This window comes from Platichthys flesus, chromosome 6 (assembly GCF_949316205.1).
Source record: "Platichthys flesus chromosome 6, fPlaFle2.1, whole genome shotgun sequence".
NCBI classification, from domain to species: domain Eukaryota; kingdom Metazoa; phylum Chordata; class Actinopteri; order Pleuronectiformes; family Pleuronectidae; genus Platichthys; species Platichthys flesus.
In genome coordinates, this window is record NC_084950.1 from 402911 (window position 1) to 426220 (window position 23310).

At 49.4% G+C, this 23310-nt stretch overlaps 4 protein-coding genes across 4 annotated transcripts; 3 read left to right on the plus strand and 1 right to left on the minus strand.

The window, feature by feature from the left end:
* The first annotated feature begins 112 nt into the window (after positions 1-112).
* LOC133955400 (uncharacterized) lies at positions 113-2680 on the plus strand. Its single transcript, XM_062390226.1, has 3 exons — positions 113-1040; positions 1132-1249; positions 2234-2680. Exons 1-3 carry the CDS (start codon positions 238-240, stop codon positions 2678-2680), a joined length of 1368 nt encoding a protein of 455 aa, XP_062246210.1. The 5' UTR covers positions 113-237.
* On the plus strand, positions 2607-6792 carry snx20 (sorting nexin 20). Its single transcript, XM_062390227.1, has 4 exons — positions 2607-2745; positions 5091-5207; positions 5308-5438; positions 5768-6792. The coding sequence occupies exons 2-4, from the start codon at positions 5105-5107 to the stop codon at positions 6437-6439; spliced, it is 906 nt and encodes a 301-aa protein (XP_062246211.1). The 5' UTR covers positions 2607-2745; positions 5091-5104; the 3' UTR covers positions 6440-6792.
* A 2504-nt stretch (positions 6793-9296) lies between these two features.
* irx5b (iroquois homeobox 5b) lies at positions 9297-11474 on the minus strand. The gene is made up of 3 exons (XM_062389621.1): positions 11142-11474; positions 9840-10224; positions 9297-9763 (listed from the first exon to the last, which is right to left on the minus strand). Exons 1-3 carry the CDS (start codon positions 11373-11375, stop codon positions 9297-9299), a joined length of 1086 nt encoding a protein of 361 aa, XP_062245605.1. The 5' UTR covers positions 11376-11474.
* A 481-nt stretch (positions 11475-11955) lies between these two features.
* Positions 11956-23310, plus strand: LOC133954994 (ankyrin repeat domain-containing protein SOWAHC-like). The gene is made up of 6 exons (XM_062389622.1): positions 11956-11991; positions 12154-12318; positions 20943-21128; positions 21671-21715; positions 22393-22515; positions 22700-23310. Exons 1-6 carry the CDS (start codon positions 11956-11958, stop codon positions 22757-22759), a joined length of 615 nt encoding a protein of 204 aa, XP_062245606.1. The 3' UTR covers positions 22760-23310.

Below are 23310 nucleotides of genomic sequence, written 5' to 3' on the forward strand. Positions count from 1 at the left end.
GGATGTTTTCCATGAGGAAGAAAATAATGATTTATGATAATCATCAGGGAACAAATAATATTTCTGACCAAACCAACAGATACAAACACCTTTTTATTTATGTCCATTAAAATTCATGTTCCATCAAAGTTTGGTGAAAAGAAAGTAAACTGTTTCATTCGAAGGTTTCAGAGACAAGTGACGTGCTCAGCTACGTCATAAACAGGCGACGTGCGGTTTGTTTACTGGTGGTAGAAAATGGAGGCGGACGCGGAGGAGCTCTCGGCCCCGGAGGAGGAGGCCTCCGCCCCGGCAGCAGCCGCTTTGCTCGGCTCCGTGCTGAGCCTCGGTGTAGCTCCGGTGTTCGCCCCGCAGATGTGCGAGCTGTACCGGCTGCAGGCGGCCGAGCTGCGGCAGCGGAGGCAGCGGGAGCTGATGGAGCGAGAGCGGCGCAGGAGGCAGTACCTGCGGAGGAGGAGAGCCTTCCTCCTGTCCTCCATCGCGGCGGCGCTCAGTCTCCTCTCCACCACCAGCAGACCCGTCTGGGTCCGGGACCGGGGCCCGGGGCAGAACCTCTGGGCCACGGCCGAAGCGTTCGACGACGAGGAGTGGAAGGCGCAGTTCCGAGTGTCCCGGTCCACCTTCGACTTCCTGCTCGAGCTGATCGGTCCGGCGATTAAACGCCGCAAGACGAACTACCGGGTTCCCATCGAGCCGGGCCGCCGGCTGGCCATCACCCTGTGGTGGCTGGCCCGGTCCGGGGAGTACCGCTCCATCGCAGACATGTTCGGGGTGGGGATCGCCACCGTGTGCAACATCGTGCGTCAGGTCGCTTGCGCTATCGTGGAGCGGCTGTTCCACCGGTTCGTGTCGCTGCCCGGCGGCCCGCGGCTGGACGAAACCCTCCAGGCCTTCAAGGATCGATGCTACCCGCAGTGCGCCGGGGCCATCGGCGGGACCCACATCCCCATCGCGCCCCCGAGGGAGAACCCGGACCACTACATCAACCGAAGCGGCTGGCACTCCGTCATCCTGCAGGCGGTGGTGGACCACAACGTCTGGTAAGAGCCGTGTCCGGTAAGAGCCGTGTCCGGTAAGTCTCTGTGTGAATGCGGGCTGACGGCCCCGTGACGCATGCTTCTATCCCGGCAGCTTCACGGATGTGTATGCCGGTTGGCCTGGAAGCAGCAGCAGCGCCACCGTGCTGTGCAGTTCCGACCTGTACCTGAAAGCTGAGGACCGGCCCGACGGGTACCTGTTCCCCAGAGAGGTGAGGTCAGAGGTCAGGGGAGTCGAGGGGAAGTGAGAGGAGGTCAGGGGAGGTGAGAGGAGGTCAGAGGTCAGGGGAGATGAGGTGAGAGGATGTCAGAGGAGGTGACGAGAGTCGAGAGAAGGCCAGAGGAGATGATGTCAGAGGAGATGAGGAGTTGAGAGGAGGTCAGAGGTCAGGGGAGATGAGGTGAGAGGAGATGAGGAGGTCAGAGGTCAGGGGAGTCGAGAGGTCAGGGAAGATGAGAGGAGATGAGGGCAGAGGATATGAGGAGTTGAGAGGAGGTCAGAGGTCAGGTGAGATGAGGTGAGAGGATGTCAGATGAGATGAGGAGGTCAGAGGTCAGGGGAGATGAGAGGAGATGAGGTCAGAGGAGTTGAGAGGAGGTCAGAGGAGTTGAGGTCAGAGGAGTTGAGAGGAGGTCAGAGGTCAGGGGAGATGAGAGGAGTTGAGGTCAGAGGAGATGAGGTCAGAGGAGTTGAGAGGAGGTCAGAGGAGATGAGTTCAGGGGAGTCGAGAGGAGTTGAGGTCAGAGGAGGTCAGAGGAGATGAGGTCAGAGGTCAGGGGAGTCGAGAGGAGTTGAGGTCAGAGGAGTTGAGAGGAGGTCAGAGGAGATGAGGTCAGAGGAGTTGAGAGGAGGTCAGAGGAGATGAGGTCAGAGGTCAGGGGAGTCGAGAGGTCAGGGGAGATGAGAGGAGATGAGGTCAGATGAGATGAGAGGAGTTGAGGGGAGAGGAGTTGAGAGGAGATGAGGTCAGAGGAGTTGAGAGGAGGTCAGAGGAGATGAGGTCAGAGGAGTTGAGAGGAGGTCAGAGGAGATGAGGTCAGAGGATGAGTAGGTCAGAGGATGAGTAGGTCAGAGGTCAGGGGAGATGAGAGGAGTTGAGGTGAGAGGAGTTGAGGTCAGAGGAGATGAGGAGGTCAGAGGCTATGAGAGGAGTTGTGGACGATTGCTTCACCACTGGATGACCTTTGCGTTGCAGAGGTCGCTCCTGTCCGACGGCGTGGAGATCCCCGTCCATCTGATCGGAGACGCCTCCTTCCCCCTGAAGCCGTGGCTGATGAAGGGGTACAGCGAGGAGCAGCAGCTGTCCCCTGAGCAGCGCCGCTTCTCCTACACCGTGTCCTCCGCCCGGTCCGTGGTGGATGCTGCCTTCACCCGCCTGAAAGGACGCTGGCGGTGTCTGCTGAAGAAGAGCGACATTGACATCTCCATGATGCCCCGAGTCGTGGCTGCGTGCTGCGTGCTGCACAACATCTGTGAACTCCGAGGAGACGGTTTCCTCCCGGAGTGGAACGCTGACACGGCTCCGTCTGGAACGTATCTCCGGCAGCCCGACCCAGAGGCGTACGCAGGAGACACCTACTGCACGGCCGAGGTCATCAGAGACACCATCACCTACAACCTGCTGACCATCCTGCAGTACTGACCCCAGAGCAGCTCCGGGGCCCAGCCTGGACGGGTCCCTATGGCCATGGTGATGTGGAGACCAGTGTGAGTGAGCGAGGGAGGGAGCTTGTGAGGGAGGGAGGGAGCTTGTGAGGGAGGGAGGGAGCAAGCGAGGGGGGGCCAAGGGCTGACATGGGGCGGGGCCTTAGACTCCACCTCTCCCAGTTTATTTTTAGTTCCTGTTCAAACAGTGAAGCTGCAGCATTCAGAGTCGCAGTGGTTTGAACTGGCCCCAGTCTCAATAAACTTGTTAAGAAAACCAACACCAGCAGAACATTGTCCTTCAGTTTTCAGGTGGAACCACGTGTTTCCTCTTCACTGAGTCAACCAGGTTCCACGCTTGTTTCCTCATTGGATACGTGTGTCCGAAGTGTCGTCCAATCAGCAGTGACATGTATATAAATCCCTTTGTATTAAAAAGTGAGTGACATGGATGTTCAGCTTAAGATGTGAGAACATGTTTCTATTTTATAATGTTGTTCAATAAGATAAGATCATTGGGCCTCAATCACCCAATATTTTAGTAAGTTTTTACTTAAATTTGTTCTTAAGAAGTAAACTCAGATTCAATGAACGTTCTTAAATTGGAGAATTGTTATCACCTGTGTTTTTATATCGATAACGTGTCTTCCTAAGTTCCCTTTAGCAAAAGTCAACACCAGCCAATGCCCATAAAATGGCAGAAATCAAAGAATCTTTTAAGAAGTCAAGAATGAATAAAAGAAAATATAAACTTGGCGGAGCACTGGACTCAAACGTAAACAAAGATCTTACATTTTGTAGTGTCAACAGTGGATATCAAATGATGCTTGTGATGCAGTTACACTTTCAGTGAAAGCTGCATCGGGAGAAAGTCGTACAGTTAATGGAGTAAAAAAATTGTGTGATCTCAAATCTGAAGTTGTAAATGGAAAAAAGTTTGAGAAATACATTTTTCATTTTGCCACAGTTATTTCACGCTGCTTTATAGACACAGATCCTCTTTCTCTGGTGTTGGGGCCGCTCGGCACCAACCGGGCTGAAGTTCCAGTAAGGGCCTTGAACGTGATGTATTTTAAGTTCTTTGTTTTAGACCCTTTTTCTTGACCAATCAATGGAACAGACAACCGGCTACAACATGTATGTTTATTTCTGTCCTGTTTTCTGTGGATCAGTTTCTTTTCTTTTTACTTTTGTCCCTAATGACAAAACGTCCTGGTCTCTTAAAAGGTGCTTTAAATATTCAAGTTATTAATAGATACTTTTCTCTATAGAAACTCGTTTTGAAGGTCTTGGCTGCCATTAATGTTATTTAAGAAATATATATTCTACATTAACCCTTCAGTGTTTTGTGCCTGTTTGTATCTCCATTTATTGAGTGGTTCTGATCCCTGCCAGGAGCCGGCCCACTCTCCGGTTCGGCTCGGCTAGCTGCGTCCATGTGTTAGCTCTGTGCTACATGTGTGTACATGTAGCTCCATGACGTCTGGTTACTGTCACATTACTGAAACTAGACGTTCCTGTAGATACATGGTGCACAACATCAGGAGAGCCCGTCCCCTTCTCACTCAGGAGGCAGCGCAGGTTCTGGTCCAGGCTCTGGTCGTTTCACACCTACACTATCTGCCCCCCCTCCTGGCAGGTCAACCTGCTGCTGCCCTCCGACCTCTGCAGCTCACCCAGAAACCAGCAGCTCCACTGGTCTTTGACCTGAGTTCACTCACTCCTCCGCTCCCTTCACTGGTTACCAGGGGCTGGATCTGTTTCACAACACTAGTACTTGGTACCGTGCTGTGAATGGATCTGGTCCAGTCTACTTCCAGGACCTGGTCCAACCTTACACCCCAGCCTGTCCACTGCAATCAGCTGCTCCTTCACTGGGAGCGGCGCTGTTGAGCCTGCTGGTGGATGTAGGGTACGAGCTGGGGCGTCCGGTGGCCCAGTTCCAGGAGGAGCTGAGCCGGCTGAGGGACGCGGAGCGAGGGGGGGTGTCCTCCTGCTCCCTGAAGGAGCTGGTGGTGCAGGAGTTCATCTGAGGACCAGGGGCCACAGGGCCGGACCCGCCGCCCCGGGGGCCCTGAACCGGCGGGGGGGGCTCACTGACAGGAGGACTGATTCAGTCTCTGCTGACTCGTCTTTCTCCCTCTTTCACTCGCTCGTGTGCACACACACACACACACACACACACGCAGCTGTTTGGTTACACTTCCTCTTCACTGACATTGTTGTTTGTCCTCTGAGGAACTTCCTCTTCTGTCTGCTTGTCTCTAGCAGCGATACGTCTTTTCTGTGTGTCTCTGAGTCTTTGTCTCTGTGTCTCTGTCTCTGGAGGATCGACAGTAAGAGACTCTGAAAACAGGTCACAGTCAGACGGATCTGTTTCTCCTCACTTTCTCTGTGTTTCACAATAGGTTTTCTTAGTGTAATGGAAGAAACAGGACAAGGAGCAGAACCAGAACCAGGAGCTGGAGCAGGACAAGGAGCAGAACCAAGAAGGAACCCGACTCACACAGACGCTTTGGCTTCAGGTTTAAATTCACACGTCACAACTTTATTTCGGAAAACACATGAGCTCCGACAATGAGTGTGTGTCTGTGTGTGTATGAATCTTTGTGTCTGTGTGTGTAGGATGCTCCTCTCTGACGACTCAGCAGCTTCAGGAGAACGTCCGGGTGGTGAAGCGGCAGCACCGCCCCGAGAGGCTGATGTTTGAAATCCCTTCAGCTCGGATCATCGACCAGGTTCTGAGCAAACATGTGGTGAGAACCTGAACAGAGTCCATGTCAGAGACCTGCGTTCTTCTAGAGAACGTTCCCTGTCCTGGTGCTAATGGTGGAACACAGTCCAAAGCTAACATCTCACCACTAGAACCCCATGAAGGACCTCCATAACGTCCTGGAGAACATCTAGAGACTTCCCATTGTTCCCTAAAACGGAGGATGAATTCACTTCCTGTGTCAGCCTGAATAAAGAAGTTCAAATAAATCCTATTTAAAGTAAACAAGAAGAAACCTAACGAGGACCTTTTGTTGATCATGAAGAGAAAGATTAATCAATAAGAGAATCGCTCCTTGTCTTCCTGTCCCAGGTGTACCAGGTGGTGCTGATGCGCTCGGGCAGGTTCGATTCCCGCCGTGTTTCAGTCGAGCGCCGCTACAGCGACTTCTCCCGCCTGCACCACGCGCTGCAGCGGGAGTTCCGGGACGAGCTGGAGGACCTGGTTCTGCCCCCGAAGCTGCTGAGCCGGAACTTCTGCCCTCACGTCATCGCTGAGCGACGCGTGGCGCTGCAGGACTACCTGTCCGAGGTGTCCCGCGTGCGCTGCGTGCGCCGCTGCGGGCTGTTCCCCGCGTTCTTCACGGAGCAGGAGCAGAGGCGCGGCCACGCGCTGCTGCGGGCGGGGCAGTTCGAGGCGGCGCGGCAGCAGCTGCAGGAGGTGCTGGTGATGGAGGAGAAGCTGTTACCGTGGCAGAGCGCCACCCTCCTCGTGCCCACCCTCTCCGCCATGGCCGTGTGCCACCGGGACCTGGAGGAGCCGGAGCACGCGCACGACGCGGCGCTGCGGGCTCTGCCTGCGGTCCGGCGCTACGGACTGAAGCGCCACAGGGCGGCGCTGTTGAGCCTGCTGGTGGATGTGGGGTACGAGCTGGGGCGTCCGGTGGCCCAGTTCCAGGAGGAGCTGAGCCGGCTGAGGGACGCGGAGCGAGGGGGGGTGTCCTCCTGCTCCCTGAAGGAGCTGGTGGTGCAGGAGTTCATCTGAGGACCAGGGGCCACAGGGCCGGGCCCGCCGCCCCGGGGGCCCTGAACCTGGGGGGGGGCTCACTGACAGGAGCTCTGATGTTTAAATGTTGAAGTTACTGTTTATGAAACATGATTAAACTCAGTTCATTTCTACTGACTACAGAAGACATGCCTGGTTTGTAGGGTTAGACTAAATGTATATATACACACACCTGTGTATGCCTCTATAATGAGCTTTAGTTTGACACACAATGTCTGCAATGAATCTGAGGACACACTGTCTCTGAGGACACACTGTCTCACTGTCTCATGGGACACACACTGTGGTGGAAACCTCTGACATCACTACTCAATAAAAGCACATGGACCTATCTTCAGGGAGCTGACTGGGAGTTGTGGTGTTCTGGTACATTACATTTACATCACATGTCAATTAGCTGACGCTTTTGTCCAAAGCGACTTACAATTAGTACACTCAACATTCATGAGGGGTTCAGTATCTTGCCAAGGACACTTCGGCATGCAGATGGTAGAGAGTGGGGTTTGAACCGGCAACCTTCTTGTTGGTACAAGGATGAGAGATGAACTGGGCGAGTTCCAGGCTGAGATCCACACATACTTTAATACTTGATCCTTTAAGCGGCTTCATCCAATGAAATGAAATATTTATTTGGGGGATACGTAGTTTACAGATTTACCTTGTGACAGCCTCCCTCCCTTTTAGTCTGTGAAGGAGGATTTTGTGATCAATGGTATTGAATTATTTCAGACGGACCTGCTGGCCAGCAGGAGGCGCTGCTCACAGCTGAGGTGACAGCTGAAGCTTCAGAGGGATGAACTGGGAGAGTCCACTGGCTCAGCAGCTCCTGCACCACTCTGGTTTCAGAGTGTGAGCCACGGGCGCTCCCAGCATGCCTCTGAGCGACTCAGGTGGAACGTGAGGCTTCGCCGTCTGCTGTGGGGAGGCGCGGCCTGCAGGGGGCCCTCCTCCTCCAGCCGACTGTAGCTCCTCACTCCTGACGCCTCCAGAACCAAACACATGTCAACAAACAACAGCTGCTTCACACTGAGCTCCTCAGTTCACTGGATCTTCTCTGGAGGATCACACTCACACTAACTGTTCCTTAGTTTGGTCCATGTCCCATCTGCTAACATGGAGGAGGAGGATTAATGAACTATACAGCAGCCAGACACCAGGGGGCGATGGAGATGATTTCGCTTGCCTGTAGAGTAGCTGTTATGTTGTCCATCTTTATTCTGTTTCCTGTGTGATGGGGACAGTTCTTATCATGGCCGACACTGACTTACAGGAAGTGACACAAAGCCAATCAATCAATCAATCAGTCATTTTATTTTCCATATTCACAAATCACACTTTGGGACTTAAGGTATTTCACAGTGAGTCTGAATTCACTCGTCATCGTCTGCTCAGCTTGCAGCTGATTGGTGCAGGGCTGGAAAACTGTGCAGGTTAGCGGTGGCTACGCTAACAGGAAGTAAAAGACATTCAGGGTCACTGGCGGTGTGGCTCCAGGGCGATGACATCATGTGTCAGGAGGAGGCTCCACAGAGGGTTTGTTCACACCTTCTGTAGGAGCCGCTCAGATACTTCCCATCACACCTTGACTCGATGGTCCCAGGGACAACACGTCACATCGGCCTGCAGGGGGCGCTGTCTGTGAGCCCAGCTGCTGCAGAAGGGGGTTTGAATGGCATTATCCTCCAAGAGCGAGGTCTGTCAGTCCTGCTGCTCTACGACCAACAACTGGGCGGAGTTTAACTCACTGTAACCATACCGCTCCATGGGGGGGGGGGGGGGGGGGGCCTGTGCTGTGTCAGATCCAATCTGTCAGTCTCACACAACCTGCCATATTCATTCTGACCACAGGGGGCATGATGGCCTGCTGTTAGCATTATTCAGTGTGTGAAGTCACGGCGAGGACTTCGGGTTCCTGTTGAGCTCAACTCCGAGAATCCACTGAACCCTGGTTCTGATCCTGGTTCTGATCACGGTTCTAATCCTGGTTCTGATCCTGATCCTGATCCTGATCCTGGTTCTGATCCTGATCACCGTTCTGATCCTGGTTCTGATCCTGGTACTGATCCTGGTTTGGGTCCTGGTTTGGGTCCTGGTTCTGATCCTGGTTTGTTGAATCTTAAAGTCAGGCTTAGGCTCAATAAGGTGTTGAACCTTTTAAGGTGTCATGATCGCATCCCATGATACAATATAACATATAACTCAATTTATTATAATAGAATTGATCGTGAAGGTTTGATTAAATCACAGACTGGTTCATTTGATGTGTTTTTAAACCTGTGGTTGAATTGATGTTCGACAAACAATCAGAATATTCCAAGTCATTTTCCTCATTATAACAAAGGTTCAATAAATATATTGATCAAATATCTGTTGGGAGGTTTTACACAAATTTTATAATTGTATTCAATCACAGGTTCTAGAATTAATTTGGAAGGTTCCCATAATGAGTTTATTAATCATCATATCATTTATAAAATCTGAAGTTGATGAGACTACAGGTGAAAACTCTGTTTTTATTCTGTTGATTAATAAACTGATCAAATAATTTCCCAGATGATACATAAATCAGAAAATGTTTCAATCCTTGAAATTTAAAACCATCTCAGGAGTAAAAAAAATTGAAACTTGAAACAAATCAAAATGATTGCTTGACTGAACTGAGGATTTGATACTGTTTGTATTTTTCAGTTTGTGTTGAATCAGCTGATCAGTCAGTAATAATCAGACTTGATGAAACTTCGTATTACAAACACCAACGTCTGACCAACATAGAAAAACTCCTCCAGTGATCAATCCCACAATGCAACAGTTCAGGCTCTGTGCAGAAGCGTGGCCCCTACATGTCCGTCTCCTTCCTGAGTTTGTGAGCTCCAGCTGACTGCAGCTGACCGGCCAGGTTGCTGTGCAGGGGCCCCAGGGGGCCATAGTGAGAGGACGCTGGGATGAAGGGGGAGGTGTAGTAGAGGTGTTGGGGCAGGGAGGGGCTGTGGCCGCCCCCCCCACTCTGAGACCATTCATTAGATCCTTTTGTTTTGTCCGACGACGTGGCGATCTCAGCAAGCGACCACAGTTTGGGTTTAGGGGCCGGGTTGGGCCCCTGGATGTTGGCGAAGGAGTCTCTGGACTCCAGCTCCGACCCGCCCCCGAGTGGTGAGTTCTGAGGAGGTGTCCCTGTGAGGGGGGGGCCGGGGGTGTGGGGGCTCCTGTCCCCCGACTTGTTAAAGTCCAGATCAACGGCACTGCTTCTCCCGTCTCTGAACATCAGATCAGTGGAGTCCAGAACCAAGGAGGGACGGCCCCCAGCTACACAACAACACAACAGAGGAGTTAGTCAGAGATTATACACACAGACACACACACTCAGTTCTCTCTCTCTCACCTGCCTTGCTCTTCGTCTTCTGCGTTCCCTCGTCTTCATCGCTCTGCTCCAGCTCGATGTTGTCCTCCTCCTCCTCGTCCTCGCTCCGGTTCTGTGACGTCCATGTCATCTTGTTGTCCTTCTTCAGCCGCCGCCGGGCGTTGGCGAACCAGGTGGACACCTGAGTCAGGGTCATCTTGGTGATGATGGCCAGCATGATCTTCTCGCCCTTGGTGGGGTACGGGTTCTTCCTGTGCTCGGTCAGCCAGGCCTTCAGCGTGGCCGTGGCGTCCCGCGTGGCGTTCTTCCTGTAGGCAGGGTCGCAGTACGGGAAGGGCCCCGGGGCCCCGAACGGGAGGTAGTCTAATGAGGGGGGGGTCCCTGAGGACAGATCGAACCCTGGACTCTAAAAAAAAACGGAGGGGGGGTGTTGTCATGACAATGAAACGATTTTATAATGATCATACTTTGTGACTTTTCTCAAATTCATTTTGATTTAGTTAGACCTTTTTAATTAGTTTTATTTGGATTTAATTTAATAAGATAAGATCAGATAAAAATTAATTGATCAACACAGTTGTTACAGCAGCAGCTCAGAATGAAGTAGAGAATACAATATAAAAAGGTAATACAATGAAAATAGAACAATTAAATAAAATGGTTCAGGAAAATTATAGAGAGTTTGTACATAAGAGATATTGTGATGTCAATAATATTAGTATTACTATATACTATATAAAACATTTTCCATAAGAATTAGTGGAATAAAATAAACCAGTGCAGTAAAATCCTTGATCTTGTGAATTCATTTTGGTTTAGTTTTATTTCATGGTTTTTTAAAGTTGTAATTTAATTCAGGATCTAAGACGTTTTCTGTTATTGCAGTTAAATAAAGCTTCACAATCACAGATTAATTTACACACATACACACGCACACACACACACTTCATTATATATAATTGAATTGTGTGTGTGTGTATAATATTTATAAAGTATCAATTATTATTATTAATGTTTCTGTGAAGAAGAATTTAAGCAGCTGTAATTAACCCCTTTTCATCAGACACACACACATACACATACACACACATACACACAAAGATTATTATTATTTTGTTCCATCAATATTATTTACCTTATTATTAGATTGGTATTGTTGTTAATAATTGTATTGTTCTTTATTATTATTTCTCTTATTATCATTAGTGTTGTTATTATTTTATTGTTATTATTAATATTATTATTATAATTATTATTATAATAATAAAAGTTATTATTACTATCATCATCACTCATACTCTGAAGTTATAAACTATCACCCACCGCCTCTCCTCCGCCTCCTCTTCCTCCTGTTCCTCTTCCTCCCCCGTACCGGAGGTGCAGGTTGAAGCCGGGAGAAGTCGCTGATCCCGGGTACGGAGCGAAGGCGGAGCCCGAAGAGGAGCGAGTCAGCTCCTCGGTCCTCGGTGCCAAGAGGAGGCCGGCGCTGAAGGACGGAGCCGGAGGAAGAGACACGGACACGGAGGGCTGGAGGAGAAAAGCCCGAGGGTACGACATGACCACCGAGCACACGCACACTGAACCACTGGTAAGAAGAGGAGAAGGAGGGAGAGGGAGAGAGAGGGGAGGAGGAGGGAGAGAGGAGGAGACAAGGAGGAGGAGAGTAGGGAAAGAGAAAGTTTTAATAGCAGAGGAGCATCTTGGAGGTTGAGGCAGAGAGAGAGAGAGAGAGAGAGAGAGAGAGCGAGAGAGGGGGGGGGAGTAGCGAACAGTAACTTCACATCATCAATTCTCCAGGTCATATATATAGTCTCATATTCTCAGGTCCCAGTTTGACTCCTCGTCTTTAACCAGGTGAGACGTCCTCTGTTCTTCAACTACTGTCAAACTACTGAACCCTTCAACAGGTGGAGGAGGTAGAGACCTCAGAGACATGTGAGGACCCGTCTCCCAGGACGGACACTAGTCAACAGATGTCCCGTGTCTCAGAGGACATCAGAGAGATCAGAGTCTTTTCAGCTTTGATTAAAACACTTTGTAGAATATCTGAAGGTCAATGATCCTGATGGGTTATTGATTTGATGATTCCACAGGAGGGGGGGGGGGGTTCAGTTTGATTGGTTCTCACCTGAGTCACATGACGAGCTGTGACCTCGTCCAATCAGCTTCTGAGGTGTGTGAGCTCAGTGCTTAATCTGATTACTGTGTTAAAAATAACAGGTTGCGACTGGAGGCTCCTCCCAGCAGGACTCAGTGAAAGGGGCGTCGCCCTCTGCTCCCTGGACTCAACCTGTCAATTTTCTCCTCTGGCTGAAGCAGTCGCTGGTCTTTCCAGACGAGGCGCTGGGATTTCCATATCTCCATATCTCCAGCTCTCCAGCTCTCCAGCTCTCCAGGTTTCCAGGTCTCCAGGTCTCCAGGTCTCCAGGTCTCCAGGTTTCCAGGTCTCCAGGTCTCAAGCTCTCCAGGTCTCCAGGTCTCAAGCTCTCCAGGTCTCCAGGTAAGAGCAGAATCCGGTGGCCTTCTGGTCTCAGGCCGATCTGCTCGTCTGAGCGATCAAACCACTGTTTAGTTTCATTTGTTGGGAAATCTTTACTTGATTATATTTGAAATAATAAAACTACAAGCTAATCACTGTTAGGACCGGGACTACAGTTCCCATGATGCTTTGAGGGAAGTGTGTATGTCTCTGTTTGTGTGTGAGTGTGTGTGTGCAGACTGAGCTGTGAGGACCAGTCTCCCACGTCTGATCCTCCATCCCACGTCGGATCCTCCATCCCAGCTCGGATCCTCCATCCCAGCTCGGATCCTCCATCCCATGTCGGATCCTCCATCTCAGCTCTGATCCTCTATCCCACCTCTGATCCTCCATCCCACCTCTGATCCTCCATCCCACCTCTGATCCTCCATCCCACCTCTGATCCTCCATCCCACCTCTGATCCTCCATCCCACCTCTGATCATCCATCCCATGTCGGATCCTCCATCTCAGCTCTGATCCTCCATCCCATGTCGGATCCTCCATCTCAGCTCTGATCCTCTATCCCATGTCGGATCCTCCATCTCAGCTCTGATCCTCCATCCCATGTCGGATCCTCCATCTCAGCTCTGATCCTCCATCCCATGTCGGATCCTCCATCTCAGCTCTGATCCTCTATCCCATGTCGGATCCTCCATCCCAGCTCTGATCCTCCATCCCACCTCTGATCCTCCATCCCACCTCTGATCCTCCATCCCACCTCTGATCCTCCATCCCAGCTCTGATCCTCCATCCCATGTCGGATCCTCCATCTGAGCTCTGATCCTCCATCCCACGTCGGATCCTCCATCTCAGCTCTGATCCTCCATCCCATGTCGGATCCTCCATCTCAGCTCTGATCCTCTATCCCATGTCGGATCCTCCATCCCAGCTCTGATCCTCCATCCCACCTCTGATCCTCCATCCCACCTCTGATCCTCCATCCCACCTCTGATCCTCCATCCCAGCTCTGATCCTCCATCCCATGTCGGATCCTCCATCTGAGCTCTGATCCTCCATCCCACGTCGGATCCTCCATCTCAGCTCTGATCCTCCATCCCATGTCGGATCCTCCATCTCAGCTCTGATCCTCCATCCCATGTCTGATCCTCCATCCCAGCTCGGATCCTCCATCTCAGCTCGGATCCTCCATCCCACCTCTGATCCTCCCTCCCAGCTCGGGTCCTCCGTCCCGGTTGAGACCCTCGCGACCTCCTGAAATGACACTGGGTTGTTTCATCACATCTGAATGTACAAGGGGAATATTGAGGGAAATCCGATGTGTTTTTCTGTCCACATCCTCCTCTGTCCTGACTCCAAAGCTTCTCACATGACAGAAGAACTTGTTTGTTTCCCTCATCAATGATCTGCGCCAGCGGCCACTTCCAGATTCATTAACATGCTGGTTATCAGCTGTTGTGAGTGTGAGCAGCAGCTCCTGTTATCTGAGCTCAAACATAATTACCACCTCCGGGATTTATGTGTTGAAGATGAAGAGACTGAGCACACATGTTTACAATCGTTATCAATCAGCTGATCCATCAATCACTTTAATTGATTTATCATGTGAACATGTGTGTTTTTACATTAACTAAATATTGTAAGAAGAAAAAATGATTCAATATGTTTCCTCTTGTTGACGCGTAAATGTTAAAAAGTTGAATGTGATTCAGTGAGTAAAGAAGCTCAAGGAGCTGGGAAACATGTCGACCAATCAGGAGACGGAGTTCAGATTCTGTCATCGACCTTTGACCCTTTTAATGAGGTCTCTTCTGCAGTGGTGCACTGACACCTGACTGGAGACTCAGTGCCACCTACTGTTTATCAACTGGCTCCTGAGTGAAAAATCTTTGCTGGATAGGTTGGACTTTTGGACCATCACAGGAAGTAGAGACAGAATAAAACAGAAGAAGAAGAAGAAGAAGAAGAAGAAGAAGGAGAAGAAGAAGAAGAAGAAGAAGAAGAAGAAGAAGAAGAAGAAGAAGAAGAAGAAGAAGAAGATAAATTTGATTGATTGAAGAAGAAGGAGCAGCTGCAGGCATCACCTCTGACGATATATAGTTTGAACTCAAGGATGTTCATTTGGTGCATTTGAACTAGTGGAGTACTGTGGAGTACTGTGGAGTACTGTATCGCTGTAGGGTACTGTTCAGTACTGTAGTATTGTGGAGTACTGTATCACTGTAGGGTACTGTTCAGTACTGTAGTACTGTGGAGTACTGTGGAGTACTGTGGAGTACTGTATCGCTGTAGGGTACTGTTCAGTACTATAGTATTGTGGAGTACTGTATCACTGTAGGGTACTGTTCAGTACTGTAGTACTGTGGAGTACTTAGATGATTAGATTAGATTCAACTTTATTGTCATTGCACAGTACAAGTTCTTACACAACGAAATGCAGTTTAGCGTCTAACCAGAAGTGCAAAAAAAGGAGTTAAAGTGCAGAGTATTGTGCGTATATGAAATGTAAATAAATAAGATATGTACAGTAGCAAATATATATGGAATAATACAGTATTAACAGCTTTGTATGATATAAGAACTATGAGCAAGAAGTAATATATCTGAAGTAGAACAGTATTAACATGTATTGTATGATATAATAACTTTAAGCAAGATAAATATATAAAAATATATAGATATGAATATACTATAGGCAGGATAATACAGTAGTAAAGAAAAGTGACAGTGTAGTGCAAGTGTTCAAATGTTCAGTGGTTGGAGAAGGGTGTGTGGCCGGGGGGGGGCTGCTGCTATCACTGTGGATTAGAGTTCAGCAGGGTGACAGCTGCAGGGATGAAGCTGTTCCTGAACCTGCTGGTCCGGGAACGGAGGACCCTGTAGCGCCTCCCAGAGGGGAGGAGGACACACAGTCTGTGGCTGGGGTGAGAGCTGTCCTTCACGATGCTGCGCGCTCTCCGCAGACATCTCTTCCTCTGGACAGCTGCGATGGTGGGGAGTGAGGAACTGGTGATGCATTGGGCAGTTTTCACTCTGCAGTGACTTCCGGTCCGCAGCAGAGCAGCTGCCCTACCACACTGAGATGCAGCTGGTGAGGATGCTCTCGATGGTGCAGCGGTAGAAATTCACCAGAATCTGAGGAGACAGATGAGCCGTCCTCAGTCTCCTCAGGAAGAGGAGACGCTGGTGAGCTTTCTTGACCAGGGTTGAGGTGTTGAGGGTCCAAGAGAGGTCCTCAGAGATGTGGACACCCAGGAACTTGAAGCTGGTGACACGCTCGACCTCCGTCCCGTGGATATGGATGGGGGGGGGGTGTGCCGCCTTGGTCTTCTTGGTGTTGAGAGCCAGGTTTTTGTCGGCGCACCACTGGACCTCTTCTCTGTAGGCCGACTCATCGTTGTTACTGATGAGGCCAATCACCGTAGTATCGTCTGCAAACTTGACAAAAGTATTAGAACCATGTACAGGAATGCAGTCATACGTGAATAGTGAGTAGAGGAGAGGACTTAGCACTGTGTGGATTATTGTGGAGTACTGTGGAGTACTGTATCGCTGTAGGGTACTGTTCAGTACTGTAGTACTGTGGAGTACTGTGGAGTACTGTGGAGTACTGTATCGCTGTAGGGTACTGTTCAGTACTGTAGTACTGTGGAGTACTGTGGAGTACTGTGGAGTAGTGTATCGCTGTAGGGTACTGTTCATTACTGTAGTATTGTAGAGTACTCTAGTACTGTGGAGTACTACGCCTGAAGGTGCTGATGCTGGGAGTAATACCATCATGATGTCACCATGGCAACCAGATGAAGCACTTCATTCATAAAAGAACAGTTCCCCCCCCCAACTGACTACACGCTCACGTCAGACGGCCTCTACAAACCAATCAGAGTCAAGTTTAGGTAGACTCCGCCCACGTAGGCGACGACCACAGGATGCAGACAAAAGTCTTTAGTCCCTAAATTACCATGTGAACCAGAGGCACCAGATGAAAGGAAACATGGATCCAACATGTGAAGCTTCAGACCCTCACATGTCCATGAACTGTTTCTCATTACCATGTGAACCAGAGGCACCAGATGAAAGGAAACATGGATCCAACATGTGAAGCTTCAGACCCTCACATGTCCATGAACTGTTTCTCATTACCATGTGAACCAGAGGCACCAGATGAAAGGAAACATGGATCCAACATGTGAAGCTTCAGACCCTCACATGTCCATGAACTGTTTCTCATTACCATGTGAACCAGAGGCACCAGATGAAAGGAAACATGGATCCAACATGTGAAGCTTCAGACCCTCACATGTCCATGAACTGTTTCTCATTACCATGTGAACCAGAGGCACCAGATGAAAGGAAACATGGATCCAACATGTGAAGCTTCAGACCCTCACATGTCCATGAACTGTTTCTCATTACCATGTGAACCAGAGGCACCAGATGAAAGGAAACATGGATCCAACATGTGAAGCTTCAGACCCTCACATGTCCATGAACTGTTTCTCATTACCATGTGAACCAGAGGCACCAGATGAAAGGAAACATGGATCCAACATGTGAAGCTTCAGACCCTCACATGTCCATGAACAGTTTCTCATTACCATGTGAACCAGAAGCACCAGATGAAAGGAAACATGGATCCAACATGTGAAGATTCAGACCCTCACATGTCCATGAACTGTTTCTCATTACCATGTGAACCAGAAGCACCAGATGAAAGGAAACATGGATCCAACATGTGAAGCTTCAGACCCTCACATGTCCATGAACTGTTTCTCATTACCATGTGAACCAGAAGCACCAGATGAAAGGAAACATGGATCCAACATGTGAAGCTTCAGACCCTCACATGTCCATGAACTGTTTCTCATTACCATGTGAACCAGAGGCACCAGATGAAAGGAAACATGGATCCAACATGTGAAGCTTCAGACCCTCACATGTCCATGAACTGTTTCTCATTACCATGTGAACCAGAAGCACCAGATGAAAGGAAACATGGATCCAACATGTGAAGCTTCAGACCCTCACATGTCCATGAACTGTTTCTCATTACCATGTGAACCAGAAGCACCAGATGAAAGGAAACATGGATCCAACATGTGAAGCTTCAGACCCTCACATGTCCATGAACTGTTTCTCATTACCATGTGAACCAGAAGCACCAGATGAAAGGAAACATGGATCCAACATGTGAAGCTTCAGACCCTCACGTGTCCATGAACTGTTTCTCATTCCAGAGTCGAGCTCTCGTCGACGGTCGAGGACTCTCAGGACAATGGAGGAAGGTTCCCAGTCTCCAGTGAACTTTGACCTCCTGCGCTCTGATGTGACCCAGGAAGAGCAGGATTCAAATCCTGACCCAGGACCGGACCTGGTGTCCCAGGATGAACCAAACCAGAACCATGAGAGTCTGACAAAGTTCCAGGAGCAACTGAATCCTCGCTGTGATCTGGAGGTCAAAGGTCAGACAGAACGTTGTCCTGATTCACCTGATGTCCACAGTGGTCCAGAGGGTGGAGGACGTTTACCTGAGTCAGACCTGAGTCCAGTCGTCTTCCTGGATCGGTCTGGATCAGATCCTAACAGAGGTGAGAAGTAACGGTTGTTTTAAACTGAGCTGTTCCTGTACTGCAGTCCACCACCAGGGGGCGATCCACCTTCTGTTCTCTTTGAGCTCTGTGGCGCCCTCTAGAGTCCCGAATCAGAAAGTCTAACCCCCCCCCCCCCCGTGTTTACATGAAGCTTCAGGTCAGGACCCCGAGCATCAGGTCGTCCATCACTCACACCGTGACCTGACATCTGCAGCAGCCAATCAGGACGGAGCCGGGGAGTCATGTGGCAGCGTCCCGGCGCTGGTTGTCACTCAGGCAGAGGAGGTGAGAGCAGAGCATGATGGGAAGTGAAGATGAGGGTCTCATGTTTATTCATGCTCTTCGTTTAAACGCTGTGTGATGAGGTTCAGAGCCGGACGCTGTGACAGCTCCTCTTCTTCATCTTCATCTTCAAACCTCTGAGACGAAGATGAGTTCAGATCTGCTGCCACATCGAGAAGCATCATCAAAGTGCTCCTCACACTCGTCTTCATCAGAACGGGGAGAGCGTGGCCTAGGGGATAGAGTGGGTGCTCTGCGACAAGAGTTGCTGGTTCGAAACCTCAGAGACACATGTGAGGACCCGTCTCGCAGGACGGACACAAGTCAACAGATGTCAAGTGAAGAAACATCATCAGATTAAAGTTGTTAGCAGCGTTGATGAGGGTAGACATCTTGAAGGATAACTTCAACACTATATGTCAATCAGTCCTGATGCATCATAGTCTCTGGTCAGCAGCCAGCAAGACCATGATCCACCATCCAGACCAGATCCACTATAGTCCACAGTCATTGTCCACTGACGCCAGTTAGGATCCATCACCAGCTGCTGCCGCGGCCGTGGTCCACCACCATCTGATGCCAACGTGACACAGGATCCACCATTACCACTACGATCAGCCCACATGATATAGAATCCACACATGACACATGAAAACAGTGGAGTACTGTGGAGCACTGTGGAGCACTGTGGAGTACTGTGGAGTACTGTATCCCTGTAGGGTACTGTTCAGTACTGTGGAGTACTGTGGAGTACTGTGGAGTACTGTATCCCTGTAGGGTACTGTTCAGTACTGTGGAGTACTGTGGAGTACTGTGGAGTACTGTGGAGTACTGTGGAGTACTGTATCCCTGTAGGGTACTGTTCAGTACTGTGGAGTACTGTGGAGTACTGTGGAGTACTGTGGAGTACTGTGGAGTACTGTATCCCTGTAGGGTACTGTTCAGTACTGTGGAGTACTGTGGAGTACTGTGGAGTACTGTGGAGTACTGTGTAGTACTGTATCACCGTAGGGTACTGTTCAGTACTGTAGTATTGTAGAGTACAAAGAAGGTGCTGATGCTGGGAGTAATACCACATGATGTCACCATGGCAACCAGATGAAGCACTTCATTCATAAAAGAACAGTCCCCCCCCCCCCCCAACTGACTACATGAACACAGACAACACATCTGCTTCCGCTGCTTTTATTTTGAAGGAGCTGATCAGTTGAGCTGCTTTTTTTTTCAAAAGTTTGAACATATATGAAAACATTGTAAATCTAAATGTTATATTTTAAATACTATCGATGTGTTTGTCCACAGATTGAATATTTGTCTCGTAGATTGTACGTCAGTGGGTTTCACACTGAACCAACACGCTGCTCTGAACACGTGACGCTCGGTGTGAAGATTCAGTCTGAACCAAAACTCTGTCCTCAGTATTTACTGTGTGTGTGTGTGTGTGTGTGTGTGTGTGAGTGTGAGTGTGTGTGTGAGTGTGTGTGTGTGAATGTGTGTGTGTGTGTGTGTGTGTGTGAGTGTGTGTGTGTGTGTGAGTGTGTGTGTGTGAATGTGTGTGTGTGTGTGTGTGTGTGAGTGTGTGTGAGTGTGTGTGTGTGTGTGTGTGAATGTGTGTGTGTGCGTGTGTGTGAATGTGTGTGTGTATGTGTGTCTGTGTGTGAATGTGTGGCAGTAATTAGCTCTCCTGGGAAGCCCGTCCTGAACAGTTAAAGGACACTGTGTCTCTGTGAGATGTTAAACTGCTGCTGCTGAAGTCTGAGGCCGACTGAGGCCTAATTGTCTTCAACAGGCCGAGGCAGCTCGTTGTCTCGTTGTCTCATGTCTCGCTCCGAGTGAAGATGAACGCCACTTTCAGGCAGACGCACATTTTGTGTAGTGTAAACACTCTGTTATATGCTAATGCTGCTGTGTGAGGGACACCAGCGCAGACTGGAGTCGAGAGCTGGACGTTCATGTCCCATGAAACATCAGAGACGTCCAGCTTCATCAAACTTAGATGTGAAAATACATTCATGCTCAGACTGAACGTTTGTACTTTAAGTCTCTGAAGATGTTTTCAGACCTGAACTGAACCTCACACATGTTCCTGATGTTCTGGAGGTTCTGCACGTGAGAACAAGTGTCAGAGTGAGTCCATGTGAGGAACCAGCAGGACAATGTGTGGAAGCTTCCCAGTGAGCGAGTGGACGTGTTGATGAGGTTTCTAACACGTGACGTGAAACTGGAAGAACACAAACATCTCAGGATGAAGAAGAGGAGCCGGACACGTAGAAGATGAAGACGTCCACTTGGAATCACGAGGAGGTTCCAGATCTTCTGGTGATGAGGGCCGACCCGGTGTGGACGAGATGTAAACAACAACACTGATGTTTCCACAGAAGAGTTTATACATCATGTCCCGCCTCCTGCTACTCTACAGGCTCCGCCCCTGCTGCTCTACAGGCTCCGCCCCTCTGCCCAGGCTCCACCCCTCGCCTGGATGTTCCCACATGTTCCTGTTGTTGTGAACGAGTCAGACCCGACAACCTGCTGCTGCTGCTTCACAAACACCAACTGCACAACATTTCATGACAACACAGTCCATGTGTGAACACGGCTTCAGTTTTTTTCCGTGTACCCCCCCCCCAGAGGCAGATGAAAAATCTCATGCTTTTACTCTGAAATAAAACATATTTGAATATAAGTCCTTAATATGAATACATCATTAGTACAGATGAATATAGATGAAAATAACATTCAGTTGCAGCCCATGTGTTTCCTGTGCATTTCCCAGTGTCCAGCTCCAGAGGCGCTGGTTGGGACCCGGGTGAGTCCGACACCATCAGAGCCTCAGAGAGGGGAGGCACCTGCCCACCAGGGGGCCCCTGAGAACCTGTCCACCGATCTGAGCTCCAGCAGCGACGGAGGGGACATGTCCTGCTGCGACCTCCTGTCTCTGGGCAGCGAGACGACCAGGAAGGTGAGTGAGACATGTCCGTCCTGTCTCACATCATCGCTGGTAACTTTTCATGTTTTTATATTCTATAGATCAGTCGACAGTATTTATGTTGTGTTCATTTGAGTGGAGCCTATGGCTGATTGGTCCATGAAGGGGGATGTCTTGCCCCCCCTCCTGCTCACATGCAGTGTGTCTCATAAAGCTTGTGGTACGCAGCCGGTTAACAAAGACATTCATCTGATTCAATATGAAACTGTCTTTACTGGGAGAACTTCCTCAAACAGTCCAGTTGGGACAGAGTCTAAAAGACACGTTGTTGGTTCAGAGGATGAAACTAGTGACGTCAGTTCAGAAGATCCACTGAAGATAAGAGGTCCTGATAAAGATCTGGTTCTACAGTCGGTTCTGTGGTTTCGGGACTAGAACCTGTATCTGTGCTGTTCATGGGGGGGAGGTGGTTCCCTGATGGTTAGAAGTGACCCTGCTAGTAATGTACTCTATTACTTTGAAACAGCTGCAGGTTCAGCATCAATGTCGATAATTGTAATGTTTTTGTGTTGCAGAGTGAAGACGACGACACAAGGAGTGTGACAGCCTCCTCCGTCACAGTAAGTACACACTACACACTAATCTGTGTGTGTTTATTCTGTTACACTTACAGTTTGTTAAAAGCCTCATCTCCCTCTCACACAGACACAGACACACACACACACACACACACACACACACACACACACACACACCACGCAAACTCTGGACTCGTTCACACCTGATGTTCAGAGCTTCAGACTGAAGCTCTGAACATCAGGTGTGAACGGTTCCTCAGAGAAGAAGAGGAGTTCAGGGTCTGGATCAGACAGAACCAGGTTCTGTTGGTTCGCAGTGAAAACACTTTGTTGGATTGTTTCTACTTTTGGACCAATCACAGGAAGTAGAGACAGAATTAATAACAATAATCATAATAATCATAATAATAACTTGAATCAATGAAGCACCTTTGAAGAGCGTCACCGTGGACAAAAAGAGAGAACAGACAGAAATGAAGTGAGCACTAATGGAACTGTCTGATGTGACGTGATGGTTTATTGAAAACACTGGTTCTTGGTACCGGGCTGTGACCAGGTCGGGTCTACATCCAGGACCGGCTCTAACCCGACAGCCCGTCCACGGCGCTCTGCATCAGCCAATCAGCTGGATTCTTGCTGTTGTGGGTTCCCTCAGCATCAGCTAAATGAAATGTAAAGTCAATGCTGTTCTGTCAGTAACGGTTCCCCCGGTTCTCCAGTCTCTGTTCCACAGGGTGCAGCTGGACCCTCTGGAGAAGGCCTGGTTGAGGAGCTCGGCTCTGGGGAACACGGCGGCTCAGCGGCAGCTTCTCGCTCAGGAGCCCGGCCTCGTGCTGAAGAAGGTAACGACACAGTCGTCTTCATCACACAGGAAACTACAGTAACACAACGTTCACAACAACTGACGCAGAGAATCCAATCGAAGGTTACTGTAACCAATCAGAGCTGTCAGCCAATCAGAGAGGAGGAACTTATCCATGATTTAAATGCTGAATGAAACTTGTTCTTCTTCTCTGCTCTCGTCAGGACTTCATCACAGTGAGTAGATCTTCTTCTCTTCACCATGAACAGTTTGTTACAAACTGACCCGAAGTAACAACGAGTCCGTCACCGCGATGAAGATCTGCCTCCTCGTGTTCATCAGCTCCGTGCTCAGACATCAGAGCAGCAAGTCAGTGACCTGCTGGTTGAGATGAGCAGAGGAGACGGGGGGGTATCGATCCTATTAGTTTAAATCTGAAGCTGCAGACAGACGCTGAAGATGACGAAGATGACGAAGAGATATCCCATCAGGCAATGGGGCAGATAAACCATAACAGGACACTTAATAATAAGACTTTACACCTAAAGTAAAAACAGCTTCCTGTTTAAAACCATCACCTCCTTGTGTTTGTTTGAGGTCACTGTGACCTTTGACCTCAGGGTGACAACAGTGCGGTCATGGAGGCGTCTGAAATCAACCTTTTATCAAATCATAACATGGATGAGAATCATGAAGTGATGTGAACAGAATTTTAGATGTTTGCATGATGTCAAAGTTTCCACACGTGTGTTTTGATGTTGTTGACGTGTTCACATGTTCGTCCTCTTCTGGCTCCTCCTCCTGGTGACGTCCTGTGTGACCTCATCACACATGA

What these genes read in the sequence shown, in the direction of transcription:
- LOC133955400 (XM_062390226.1), top strand. Translation starts at nt 238, where the DNA reads ATGGAGGCGGACGCGGAGGAGCTCTCGGCCCCGGAGGAGGAGGCCTCC. An exon ending in GTGGTGGACCACAACGTCTG is followed by an intron (nt 1,041 to 1,131) that starts GTAAGAGCCGTG and finishes CTATCCCGGCAG; the next exon opens with CTTCACGGATGTGTATGCCG. An exon ending in GGTACCTGTTCCCCAGAGAG is followed by an intron (nt 1,250 to 2,233) that starts GTGAGGTCAGAG and finishes TTTGCGTTGCAG; the next exon opens with AGGTCGCTCCTGTCCGACGG.
- snx20 (XM_062390227.1), top strand. Translation starts at nt 5,105, where the DNA reads ATGGAAGAAACAGGACAAGGAGCAGAACCAGAACCAGGAGCTGGAGCA. An exon ending in CACAGACGCTTTGGCTTCAG is followed by an intron (nt 5,208 to 5,307) that starts GTTTAAATTCAC and finishes CTGTGTGTGTAG; the next exon opens with GATGCTCCTCTCTGACGACT. An exon ending in AGGTTCTGAGCAAACATGTG is followed by an intron (nt 5,439 to 5,767) that starts GTGAGAACCTGA and finishes TTCCTGTCCCAG; the next exon opens with GTGTACCAGGTGGTGCTGAT.
- irx5b (XM_062389621.1), bottom strand. Translation starts at nt 11,375, where the DNA reads ATGTCGTACCCTCGGGCTTTTCTCCTCCAGCCCTCCGTGTCCGTGTCT. An exon ending in GAGGAGGCGGAGGAGAGGCG is followed by an intron (nt 10,225 to 11,141) that starts GTGGGTGATAGT and finishes GTTTTTTTTTAG; the next exon opens with AGTCCAGGGTTCGATCTGTC. An exon ending in GAAGACGAAGAGCAAGGCAG is followed by an intron (nt 9,764 to 9,839) that starts GTGAGAGAGAGA and finishes GTTGTTGTGTAG; the next exon opens with CTGGGGGCCGTCCCTCCTTG.
- LOC133954994 (XM_062389622.1), top strand. Translation starts at nt 11,956, where the DNA reads ATGACGAGCTGTGACCTCGTCCAATCAGCTTCTGAG. An exon ending in GCAGCGAGACGACCAGGAAG is followed by an intron (nt 21,129 to 21,670) that starts GTGAGTGAGACA and finishes TTTGTGTTGCAG; the next exon opens with AGTGAAGACGACGACACAAG. An exon ending in CCGGCCTCGTGCTGAAGAAG is followed by an intron (nt 22,516 to 22,699) that starts GTAACGACACAG and finishes TGCTCTCGTCAG; the next exon opens with GACTTCATCACAGTGAGTAG.